Genomic DNA, 12,911 nt, shown 5'->3' with positions numbered 1-12,911 from the left:
TCCGCAGAGGCCATCTGCTACCCGAGGAGGGGCAGCCAAGGGGGACTGGCACCATTTTAAACAAGTCCCAGCCATCGCTGTGTGCAGCACTGGCAGATGGCAAAGCTGCATTAGGCGTCCCGACCTGCGCTGGCTGTCATTAACCACACGGTGACTTGTGGCTGAGCATGGAGGGCGATGCCACTGCGGGTGCCCACGTCCCCTGCATGCTGCTCCTCTCGTCCACCTTATGGCTTGCCTGCTGCAGTGCTAAACCCAGCTGCTCCGGGAGACATGTCAACAGCCAGGTTAATCCCTGCTCCTCTTCCTTTGCAGTTCCTGCGAGTGCACTTGGAAGCTGCAAGCAGCTAACGCTGGCTGCCACAGCCCCCAGATGGGACTAGAGCCGAGCCCCTGCGCTCCTCACAGGGATGAAGGTAGAGCCATGTTACCTGCTACCTAAGCTCGCTGCTGCTGCTGCTCTCGTTGGTGGATATGGTCCTGTACCAGGCTTTGTGCACAGACTCTCGGCTCTGATCCCGCCTGAGACGTTGTAGCGGCAGCAGAGAGATCCCCAGCTGTGGAGCCGGCTCCTCCGACCACCCTGCGACGGAGGGGCTGCAGCGCTGGAGAGTTACTATGCAGCTTGGACTGTTTGTGGTGGTGGTTTTTCTAAGCTCGATGGATCTAACAGGCAGCAACAAAGTGATGAAGGGCAAGAGGCAAAGACGAAGTATGTATGAAACACTTTTCTTCTCCTCCTGATGCTGTGCGGTTCCTGCAGATGGTGAATGTGTTTACTAGCACCGAGAGCTGGGCAGAGCCTGGGGTGCCCTGTGAGCCCTCGGAGCTCCCTGAGCCCCACACCCATGCAGGGATGTGCACTACCCTGTCCCACTGGACCTGCCACCGCCCTGAGCTGCAGGCGACTGCCCGGGCAGCTGCCCCCACTGACCCCGTGGGCAGCACCGGGCAGGGGTGGGGAGATGCTGCCCCACAGCCTGCGGCTCAGGGCAGGGGCTGGCCAGTGCCAGCTCTGCTGGTGAGGGCTGTGGGGCTCTGGGGTGGTCAGGCCGTGGCGTGACTCGAGCTGAATGGGCTTTTAATTGTCCCTCCAGCCCGGATTGTCGGCTCCAGCTCCGGGCTCACGCAGGTCATCCAGGCTGAGCCGGCCAGGAGCATCCACAGGGCATTGCCCTCCTTTATGCAAGGCAGTTTTAGAACTGTTTTACATTAAACCGGTTTGAAATTAAATTATATTTAAATGATTTTATATTAAGGCTGGGACTGCCGAGCCCTGTGAGAACAAGGAAAGCTTGATGTCATGGCTAATGCTATAAAGTGCAATTTCCAGGGAGGACCCAGTTTAGACCTTAGCCATAGAAGCAGATCCTGGCACAGAGGCCCAGTGCTGCAGGAGGGATGGGGATGGATCCCCTGGGGAATCCCTGAATGTTGGGGGCCAAGGCCTAAAATGCCATGAGGGCCTCCCACTACAGACCTGGCAAGTGTCTCTGGCAGCGAGACACTGAGGATCTGTGGGGCTGGGGTACTCCTCTGTGTTCTCTTTTGTTTCCTAAAGTCACAGCAGCCTCCGTGCTCACGGAGCTAGCGATGGGGCAGGGACAGGCACCAGGGGAGCTGCCAGGGTCTCGGGTCACTGCAGGAGGAGAGAAGTTTTCTTTCCTCTTGGTCTGGCACGTGAATGCTGCGGAGCTCCACGCTTGCTTTTGAAGTGGAGTAAACACAGCATTTAACAGAATACACTTGAAGCACACAGCTTTTCTATAAACAAGGAGGCTGTTTGCACAATGAACTAATAAAAATAACCTGCATTCTAGCCTGCAAAGAATGCCATTGCTTTCAAAACAAGCAGCATTTTATATGATAATTAAAAGCAGAAAACTCTCAAGACATGGGATTGAGTATTTTTCTTGGACTGGGCTTAGGAGCTGAGAGCACACCTCTATTTTGGAGGCAGTGAAGTCTCCTGCCCTGCCAGATACAGATAATGTAAGCAGGGTCAGAGTGAGATGAGGCTCAGGACACAGCAGGGCTCAGATTGCAGCGCGGTTGGTCAGAGGGTTCTGCTCCAGCACCACGCAGCTCTGCTCCCTGCTCCTCCTGCTGCCTGTCTGTGGCTTGGGAGGGTGGCACTGCCAGCTCCAAGAGAGAACACAGTGGAGAGATGTTGGGCACATGTCCCTCGTGGGTGTCTGCCCAGCACAAGCAGCTGGCAGGGAGCCTGGGAGGAGGCAGTGCTGGGACTGTGTGGAGCTGCTGGCTGCTGCTGGGTCCTGCTTCTCACTGCTGCTGGGTCCTGCTCCTCACTGCTGCTGCTGTTGTGACCCTTGTGCCTGTGCTTGGCATGGTGTTGGCACCTGAGGGCACTGGGGCTCCTGGCAGGAGCCACACAGAGCAGGTCAGCAAGACCCCAGGCCTCATCTTGCCCCAGTCCCTGCCCCTGTGTGCTGGTGTTTTGGGACTGAAGCCAGAGCATACCCAGCCGACCTGTGTGGGCACTGACCACTGCCTCTCCTCTTCCAGTTAGCACCGAGCTGAGTCAGGGCTGTGCCAGGGGCTGTGACCTGTGCTCCGAGTTCAACGGGTGCCTGAGATGTTCCCCCAAACTCTTCATCCTTCTGGAGAGGAATGACATCCGGCAGATCGGGATCTGCCTGCCCTCCTGTCCCCTGGGGTACTTCGGCCTTCGCAACACAGACATGAACAAGTGCATCAGTGAGTGCGGGCTGGGGGGCAGAGGGGCACACCTGGGGGGGTGGAGGTGCTCTGCAGGGCATCCTGCCACCTGTGGGCAGGTGAGAGATCCTGTGGCTGTGATGAAGGGGAGAAGGCAGTGACCTCCCCAGGGAATAACTCCATCGTTTACACTGATGATAGCCAACACCCCTTGAGTGCAGCTTGGGGCCAGGTTTTGCTGCTCCTTCCCTTTGAACAGCCACTAGAGACAGCCTAAACAGTGTCCTTGGGAGCTTCTACTGCTCCTCTTTCAGCTTTTAAGGTGCTGCTTGCAAAAGTTCCTTTCTTTCTCTGCACATCCACCACAGCCAAGCAGCTCTCTGAATGAGATCCTTGGCTCTTTGAGCCAAAGCACCAGCAAGAGGCTGGACATGAAAAAAATGGAAGTTTCTTGCAAACCATCCTCATGGCCAAATTTCCACCTAACCCCTTTGCAGCCTGTACTGTCCCTGCAGCTGGAACTGTTGGCATAGGACTTTAATCCTTGTCCTGTCCCACTTTGGGTGTCTAATGCTCACAAGCTGAACACCAGGCCAAATCTTTCCAACCATGCACAATTTCAATCTGGCTATGGCTGCTGCTGGCTGTAAAAGCTGCAGCACAGCAAACAGGGCAAAGAAAGCTGACTTCTGTCTGAGTGGAACAACCAGGCCTGGCAGAAGGCTCAGAGACTTGCCGTGGCTGTTGGCAGGTCCCTCGGAGTCAGGAGTGAACTCCAGGTAGCAGTCAAGAGCTTCCTGAGTCTTTTGCTCACATCAGGCTACATGACAGCTTTGTGTTTGGTTTGTTGTGTTGTTTTTTTTTACCCCCAGAATGCAAAATTGAGAACTGTGAGTCCTGTTTCAGCCGAAACTTTTGCACGAAGTGTAAGGAGGGTTTGTACTTGCACAAAGGGAGATGTTACATCACCTGCCCCGAAGGCTACTCTGCTGCCAATGGCACCATGGAGTGCAGCAGTCCTGGTGAGTGATGCTCAGGCACACTGGTGAACCCCTCAGAGAGGAGGGGTTATCTGAGAGGGTACAGACCGGGTCCAGTCCTTTGCAGGGTAGAGCCCTCTGGAAACCGACCTAGATGGGGAGCAGCACCCAGCATTGCTGCCTTGTGTCTGTGAGGGGTGGCTGGGAGTTTGTGCAGCACAGCAAGGTGGGGGGGTGGAGGGGACTTGGAAACATAGGAAGCTGCTGGGCAAATACACGTCCTCAGCAAGCCTGCAATAGGGGAGGGTTGCAACGGTGACCATGGGCTCTGGGAGCACCAACACAGAAATGAGAGTCACTGCTGGCCTCTCTTGTTATCTGGCAGCACAATGTGAAATGAGTGAGTGGGGGCCCTGGGGGCCCTGCTCCAAGAAGAGGAAGCTCTGTGGCTTCAAGAAGGGCAATGAAGACCGAACGCGGCGGATCCTGCAGGCTCCCTCCGGAGACTTGTCCTTGTGCCCTCCCACCACCGAGGTGCGGCGCTGCACCGTGCAGAAGAACCAGTGCCCCGAAGGTGAGCGGGGGGGGCACGTCCAGCACCCCTCACTGGTCAGGCTCCGGTATTCAGCTGACTGTCCCTATCACAACCACCACTGCGCAGCTCACTCCCCTCTGCGGCGCCGGGAACACAAGATGACAGCAGCTAGGAAGCCCCCCGGGTGGGAACAGCACAGCCCCTGGGTGGATGATGGGGGCTGTCAGACACACAGCTGGTCACACAGAATCACAGAATGTTAGGGGCTGGAAAGGACCTCAAGAGATCATCCAGTCCAACCCTCCTGCCAAAGCAGGGTCACCTAGGCCAGGCCACACAGGAACTCATCCAGGAGGATCTTGAATATCTCCAGAGAGGGAGACTCTACAACTCCCCTGGGCAGCCTGCTCCAGTGTTCTGTCACCCTCACAGTGAAATAATTCTTCCTCCTGTTTCCATGGAACTTCCTGTGCCTCAGCTTCCACCATTGCCCCTTGTCCTGTCACTGGGCATTGCTGAGAAGAGCCTGGCTCCAGCCTCTTGGCACTCACCCTTTTCATATTTATAAACATTAATGAGGTCACCCCTTAGTCTCCTCTTCTCCAAACTAAAGAGCCCCAGCTCCCTCAGACTGTCCTCTTAAGGAAGATAATCCACTCCCTTAATAATTTTCGTGGTTCTGTGCTGGTCTCTTTCAGGCTGTCAGACAGTTCAGCTTCTTCCTGGCCACCACAGCACAGAGCATGCCTGGGCACTGTGGGGACTCAGTCCTCCTCTCCCGAATGCTTAGCAATGAGAGTGTCTGCAGGATGAATGGTGGTTTGGTCATCCCCTTATGGAGTAGACAAGGATTGCAGCTGGGTTCAGTGTTTTGAGGGAAGGTGGTTCTGAGCAGTGACTAAGAGCAGAGGGATGGAAGCTCTGGGTAGGGGGAGGTGGAAGCAGTGGCTCTGCCGGCAGCTCCTGAGCTGAGAGCCTTGGTGTGTGGCTGCTGAGAGATGCAGGTGTCAGTGATGCTGCTGCAGGCTGGCTGTGACAGACCCAAACCCTGATGGGAGCCTTCTTCCCTGCTACATTTAGGCAAAGCCCAGACAGGGAGGCTGTTGGGCCCCTCTCTTGCATGGGGGAGGAACAATGGCCCGGCAGCAGCGGGTGTGGGCCAGCTCTCTCTGCCTGGTGACCCTCACTGATGTCCCTTTGCTTTACTGCAGGGAAAAGGAAGAAAAAGGAAGAGCAAGGCAAGCAAGGCAACGTGAATGGGAACAGAAATCGGAAGGACACCAAAGATGCCAAGTCTGGCACCAAGAAGAGGAAAAGCAAACAGAGAGGGGCCGCGGTCCCCGTGACAGCCGCTAGCCCTGCCCAGTAGCTGTCCCTTTACGTCACTTGATGGCAAGACTTCATTGCTGCTATGTATATGAAAGCTTTATTGAACCAGAGCACTGCTACACAACACGTACACACATCCAGAAAGACAGACATATACTCCAGACTGACCCACAGACCTGAGAGGAACCACACACACAGTATTTAAGGAGGCTGCATACACAGTGCTCCCGGCATCGCAGATGGACACTGCCAAGGAGTGAGAGCACAGCCAGAAGGAAGCTGACCTCCCCAGGGCCCCATGGAGGACGCTGCAGGGAGGAGAGGTGGAGTATGAGCCAGCATGAGACTTCATAACCAAAGGCCTTGACTTGAGACCAGGCATGCGGCCACAGCACAGCACAGCTGCTGCCAGGGGGTCAAGACTGGACCTCTGTGGCTGCTCTCTGTGACCTGGGACCTGGACTCACACAAAAGCAGCGGCCTCTTTCTCTTCCCTTCCCCTTTATTTTGTGTTTTAAGCTGTATGACTTTATCATTACGAGTACATGTTAAACGTTTGTGGTAAGAGGTCAGTGGCATCTGCCCTGAATCTGCTTCAAAGAGTTATTTCAAATTAAAACAAAACCCCAAAAACACACAAAAGAAAAATGACAACCCAGCTTCCCGAGTGTGTGGTTAATGCCTTGGCCCCTATGGAGGCTGGTGTCCCACAGGACAGAGACTCGCTTGTGGAAGGGAAACTCACCAAAGCTTTAAGAAAATCCCAGGAAAAAAACGTTGCCAGCTGCACTGCAGCCGCAAATGAGCTGTCCTGCGCTCACAGGACCCCAGCTGAGCTCCACGGAGCCCCTGAGGAATTTCCCGCTGCAGGATCCAGTTAACATGCAGCACATGGAGAAAAGGAGAGGTTACCAAAACCACAGGTTGCTGAAACGTTGTGACTCTGCTCCTACAGTCACAGCTGCAGGACCCCATCCCGGGCGAGGGCTGCGCTTGTCCCTGCTGTGTGGGCAGCACCCAGGGAGCAGCAGGAGGGCAGGCGGGTGGGGGGTGGGGGAAGGCACAGCTCAGGCTCTGCAGAGGAGAAGCAAACTCTGAAGTTTGGTAGAAGCTGCTGGTCTGCATGGTGCCAGCTGGAATGCCCTGGATTCAGCACAAGTGCTCCTGCTTTAGCAGAGCTGACATCTGGGCAGAGAAACTGGGACCAGGACCGTGCAGGACAGAGACCTCATGAGACCTGTGTGGGGCACAGGTGGATGCTGCCTTCTCTGTGCAGGAGCTTTACCCTCCATGGCTACCACTCCCTTTCCCTGGTATTTTAGAATGTGCTTCCTTGATGCAAACATGTGCAGACATTTAATTCCTCTAGAGTTCAGCATAAGCTCTCAGGTCCTGAGGGACAGTACCAGAGGAGGTGCCCTGGATCCAGAGATGTGCCCAGGGTGGCTCAGTGATGTGCCACTGAAGCTCCTAAGCTCCACTGGTGAGGTGATGGACAGTGAAAAGCTCACCCCAAAGCTCAGCCTGGTGAGTTCAATTTCTGCTGTGCTGGTGTTCACATCACCTCCTCTGCTCTGCAGGTTGGGAGAGCAGAGTGAGCCAGCAAGCATAATGGTCAGCACAGGAGAGCTCTCTGCTCACTCCAGCAGTCCTGGTCTGAGGACTCAGCTCCATCAGAGGACACCTCAGCCCTCCCTTTGCTCCATCCACTCTGAGGCTGGTTTGGCTCAGTGCAGGCCGTGGGAGCTGCACAGTTGTTTTGGCTCCAGAGCTGTACCAAGCTCCTCATGACTGCTCTGCTGGCAGCCAAACCTTTCAGCCCATCATCCACTTTGTGTTTGAGTAAACAAGAAGCTGTTATATCTGTTAAAGGGGATTCCATTTCAGCACAATGATAAACGAGCAGCATTCCAAGCAGAGAGAGAAAGAGGTTCTTGAAAGTCATCCTCTGAGTTGTTTATGGATCACGTTCAGACAGTTCCTGAAAGCCTCCCAGCTGAAAGCTCAGCTCTCACTTTGTGTCCTAGCCTCAGCTAGCCTCTGAGATGAGCATTTTGTTTGTGCCATGGTGTTGCATGCAAGCAAACCCCTTCTTCCCTCCTGCTTTTAGCAGCAATAATCAGTTACCCTTTCACCACCCTCAGCTTGCTAGCTCAGAGCCCAGCCCTCCCTCCTGCTGCAGCCTCCCAAGCCTGTTCCCAACAAGGACCAAGTCAAGGGAGTGCAGCCCTCACCGACTGGATCACCCTCAGCAACTCCTGGAGATATTATCTCTAAATTAAACTGCACATCATAAATCAACACAACTATTTCAGAGAACTCTCTAGAGGTATTTAGAAAAAGAGGGGAAAAAGATATAACCTGATAAACTTCTTTCTGTTGTAGCCTTTTCCTTTTTTTTTTTCCCCCCTTTCTTCCTTTTCTTCAAAGCAAAATGGGAAGCAAAAACAAAAAAGAGAGAGAAAAGCAAAGGAAAGTTTAAAATGCCTGTTAGGGAAATCCAACATTCTTCAGGAGGAGTGATTTTAAAGTTAAATTGGTTCAGAAAACTCAGGAGGAAAAATCTGAATCCCACTTCCCTTTCTTTAATTAGCTTGAGCACTGTGTCTGCTCCCACTCCCAGAGAGCTGCCTCCTTTGTGAACTTGGAAACATTTTGCCGTTGACCATCGTGATTGGCACCCTGAGCTCAACAGTCCAAGCCAGAGCTTGTCCCTTAGGTTGGTGTCATCTCAACTGCCATGCACACAAACGCTCTCCTTCAGCCCCAGCGAATGAATCCGTGGTGGTGTTCTCTCCATGGCATCCCTGTAAAATATGCTTCTTGAAACAAATAAACAAATAAATGGGTTTGCTGAACAAGCCTGGTCTGCTTTATTCACCAGAACTGGAGTCAAATCCCAGCTAATCAGAAATGTCTGGGAAAGAAGGAGCCTCTCCTCAGTACCTTCTGTCTGCTGCCCAGGAGCCAAATGTACCTGCAGGGATCACAGCATGGGAACGCTGCTGCTCCCACGTCTCCGTGTGTCTGTGCTCTGTACTTCGACCACCTGAGCTGGAGGAGTGGCTGCTAGATGTGCAGGCAGACAGACAGATCCTTGTCAAAAACTGCCACACAGAAAACTTCATTTCTACTGCTGAACACACTGGTGCTTGTTTGCTGGCCAGAATTCCACTCAAAAGCCACAGGAATGTTTCTGGGTGCTTTGCTGGGCTTTGGGGTAACTCACCCCAGTAACAGGGAACAAAGTGCAAGGAAGAACTCAGCCTCCCTGGGCAACCTATCCAGAGTCTCACCACTCTCATACTGAAGAACTTCTTCCTAAGCTTCAGTCTAACCTCCCTGGGCAACCTATCCAGAGTCTCACCACTCTCATACTGAAGAACTTCTTCCTAAGCTTCAGTCTAACCCTGCTCTCCCTCAGCTTCAAACCATTCCCCCCTGCCCTGTCTCTAGACACCCTCATGAAAAGTCTCTCTGCAGCCTTCCTGTAGGATCCCTTCAGTTACTGGAAAGCAGCTCCAAGGTCCCTTTGGAGTCTTCTCTTCTCCAGGCTGAACACCCCCAGCTCCCTCAGCCTGTCCTCATAGCAGAGGTGCTCCAGCACTTGGATCATCTTTGTGGCCTCCGCTGGACTTAATCCAACAGCTCTGGGTCCTTCTTATGATGGGGACACCTTGGGGGTGTTCAAGGGCAGGTTGGATGAGGTCTTGAGCAGCTGAGTCTTGTTCAGAGGTGTCCCTGCCTGTGGCAGGGAGGTTGGAGTAGATGATCTCTGAGGTCCCTTCCAACTTAAGCCATTCTATGATTCTATATTGACAGCTTCCAGTCATGGCTTTGGAACTGTTTAATTTCTATCTCATTTGCTGAGATTTAAGGGCTAAAGCAGACAAATTTCACCAAACACAGGGTGCTTGTAGGCTGTTCTTCCCTTCTCTGTGTAACATAAATCTGCATTTTCAGCAGCCACAACCAAGTTAAATGTGCACACACACTCCTCAATCACTTACTGGCTCTCAACCCCCCTGGAGGTGGAGGCAATGTATATATTCTTTAGCTCTTGTTTATGTTAAAATGATTTCTCACTCAGAAGAAATCTGAGCTTTGATTAAAGGAAAGAGAGTAGGATAGTGAAGCAGGTTATCCCTGATAGTACTGCTTGGGTTACATTGTCTGAGAGCACTGACAGGGCTATTTGAGAGAAATTTACAGGTTTTATTGTCAGAAGTCTTCCCAGAGAGAGATGTCAGGCACAAGGCTGTGGAAGAATCGCTGCTCAAATAACAGAAGCAGCAGCTGTATGTAACCAGTCACCACAAACCAAGCCAGTGCCATCTATACAGGATATATTCAACCCAGCTGAATGCCAAATCATAGCTCAGCTGGGGCTGCTTGCCAGAACCTCCACGGCTTTGGAAGAGCAGCAGTAAAAGAAAAGAGGCCATAGGGTAGAAAATATTTTCTTTACAGCACAAGCTAAACATGGGGCTGGGATCTCCTCTGCCGCTCACTGCTGGCCAGGTCAGGTCCTGCCACATATCAAGCCAGCACGCCTCTGGCTTTTCTCGCTTGACTTGGATTTTCTCCTCCCTCCAGCTTTCCCCTGCTGCTTTCAGTTACCATTTGGGGAACTCCAGATCTGAGGCAATGCACTTTGGTTCTTCCTGACCAACCTTGGAGCCTTTTGCCAAACAGGTTGCCTCTTGCTCTTGTAAGCTCTATCCCCAAAAATCTATTCCTGAGGACATGAGATAGGAAAACTACTGTGGAGGTAAACCATTCACAGCTCTGGCTGTGTGCAGGGTGATTCTGAAGGCTAGCTAAGAAGCCCACTTCTGCCCTTGTGCTCTGCAAGAGGTTCACAGCAACAGGGAGAGCAAGATGGCTGATGCTGCCTTTACCCAGTTAAGTAAAACAAAGGAGCTCAATGCCACACCGAAAAAGTTCTGGGAGTACAAGTCCAGTCTTGTTCTGAAGTCTTGGAAATCTATTTTTCCTTCATTTAATTGACAAAATCTGTAATCATACAAGGAAGAGTGTTCCTGCCAAAAATCAAACATCGCTGGGTTTTAATAATACAATGGGAATAACCCCTCAGAACATATGTAATTATGGCAGTGAGTCATCCTGATGGCATCACGCAAACACATTCCCTGGGATTTTGACAAGGAAGAGGCCACATGAAATCCAAGGATGATTTTTGTTCCAGCCATGGCCAAGCTACTCGTGTCGATGATGCTAAGGCCTGGCACCCACCATGAACCTCCCTCCCCCCCCCACCCTCCACCCCAAGCTGTGGTGTGCAGGATGGACTCATCCCGCTGCAGCCAATTTAAGAAGGCGACACACAAACACACAAGTTCAAAACTGAGCTGGGAGGATGCATCAAGAACAAACAAAAAGCTTGTGAGTCATGGAGCAACAAAAAAGTGGGTTTAGCAGAGTGAAATGTCTGAGTGGTGTTATCAGATACACAAGCAAACAACCACAGCTACAGGGGGACGGCGAGTTAAATACCAGCTGCTGGCCCCAGTAATGCCATTTTGGTCAGGAAAAAAAACATGAGAGGGAGGAAAGTGCAGCTGAAAGGAGGAATTTCTTCTGGTTTGAATGTAATTCCCCTACATTATCAGTATAATCTTCTCTTCTGAGCCCAAAAATACAGCTTTATAGCCCACTCCAACTGGGAGCAGAGGGCTCCCTGTAAGCAAGGCTGGGGAAAGTGGTGCCGAGACCTCCCTGCTAAAGCTTTCGACGTGGGAATTCAACAATTAACTCTGAGGCATTACCAAGAAAAGTCCTCCACTACACAGCCTCATGTCTAAAGCTATTTCTATTCTTTCACAGAAAGAGACAGCAGTTTTCTGGATGCACTCCAAGGTATCTTGCTAACAATAAGAAGAGTGTTTTCTTAAGGAAAAGGAAGAAAGAGTGGGGGAGAACAGAGCGAGTATTACTCAACTATTTAGTCTAAAAAATCTGAGAATCAAAAGGATCTTCTGACAGATTGATATCAACCCTAATAGAAAACACACTTGTCCTGGGAAAACTCTTCTGCCTGAGCCTCAAGTCTGATAGCTTAAACAATTATCTGCAATTTGGAATTAATTCTTTTTATGCCCACATCAATGTGTAATTTTTCTTAAATGCCCAAGGCACAGATGAGAGTCTGTTAAGAAGGGGGGAGGAAAAAAAAAATACAAGAGAAATCACAGGCTTAACCAAAACAGCCTGAGAAGTCAAGACCGCCATCTTACAACACATCTCGCAAGTCCTGACTCACTTGGGCTTGGTCGTGCAGCAGGGACAGGGCACTACCTACAACAAAGTGCTGAAAAGCATCAAAAGAAGGGCAAAAAAAGAAAAATAATTGCAGGAGCTGTGTTATTGTTCTGGATTTAGAAGAGCATTAGCAGCACTAGAAGGGAAGGGAACTCGCCGTGAACGCTCTGCTGCTAATGAGCGTTTAGAAGCACGGGGCCAGACCTTGGTTTGGGGAACGATTCCCCAACGTGCTGAGCAGTTTGGCCCCAGCCCAATCTCTGGTCTAAATTAACACCATTTTAGTGGAGCTTTGTTAATTCCCCCTAGGTGAGGATCTTTCCAATTTCTATTAAAATCTGGCAGCAAGATGAATGCAGGCTGCGTCTTCAGACGTGTAATTTGCCTGGATTTAAGTTACTGCCCTGTTCGTGCGATTCTTTACATGCATATAAAAAGCATTGTTGTTCCTAACGTTTAGAAGCCATTGCCAGTCACCCAGAGAAAACAACCCTGCGCGTCCATGAGCAACCCCGCGGTCCTGGCCTGCCGTGTGCTCTGACCCAGCAGCGCTCGCAGCAGCGCCCCTGCACCCAGACAGCCGTGTGCTGGCCACATGCGTTCATCTGCGAAAGGAACGGAGCCTTAATGCCAAGCTCGCAAATGATTCTCATTATGTTTCTGTGAACAAACAACATTCCACAAACAATGAGGGCTCCTGTGCCAGCACCCTCGCTATTACAGCCCGTTCTGCCTTTGAAACGGTCCCTGCGGTCGCCCCGCTGGCCCAGCGGACCACCGCCCTCAGCCCGCCCCGGACAGGGGCGCTCAGGCGAGCCTCGGCCTGGTGGGACCGGACCGGGCCCCGCGGGTGGGTCGTGGCGGACAAGACGTGGCCCTGAGCTGGGGAGGCCCCGTGAAGTCCCATGGGCAAGGCAGGGCCGGACAGGACCAAGGGGCCATGAGGGAGCTAGGGGAAGCAGGCTAGCGGGGCCGGGCTGTCCCGATGCGTTGCCATAGCGACCGAGGACGCAAGCGGCCGGCAGGGCAGCTTCGTGCGCCTGCGCCGCCGGAAGTGAGACAGCGGAAGTACGTCACCGTACTGACCCCCGTACCGGAAGTGTGTC

The 12,911-nt window shown here is 52.3% G+C and overlaps 1 protein-coding gene across 1 annotated transcript; it reads left to right on the top strand.

The window, feature by feature from the left end:
- The first annotated feature begins 455 nt into the window (after nucleotides 1-455).
- On the top strand, nucleotides 456-8,376 carry RSPO1 (R-spondin 1). Its single transcript, XM_068159371.1, has 5 exons — nucleotides 456-712; nucleotides 2,527-2,718; nucleotides 3,552-3,701; nucleotides 4,045-4,233; nucleotides 5,406-8,376. Exons 1-5 carry the CDS (start codon nucleotides 619-621, stop codon nucleotides 5,561-5,563), a joined length of 783 nt encoding a protein of 260 aa, XP_068015472.1. The 5' UTR covers nucleotides 456-618; the 3' UTR covers nucleotides 5,564-8,376.
- The last annotated feature ends 4,535 nt before the right edge of the window (nucleotides 8,377-12,911 follow it).

The sequence above is a fragment of the Melanerpes formicivorus genome, unplaced genomic scaffold (assembly GCF_026170545.1).
Source record: "Melanerpes formicivorus ecotype bairdi unplaced genomic scaffold, bMelFor1.0.p_v2 SCAF_45, whole genome shotgun sequence".
NCBI classification, from domain to species: domain Eukaryota; kingdom Metazoa; phylum Chordata; class Aves; order Piciformes; family Picidae; genus Melanerpes; species Melanerpes formicivorus.
This window is presented reverse-complemented; position numbering and strand designations above follow the sequence as displayed.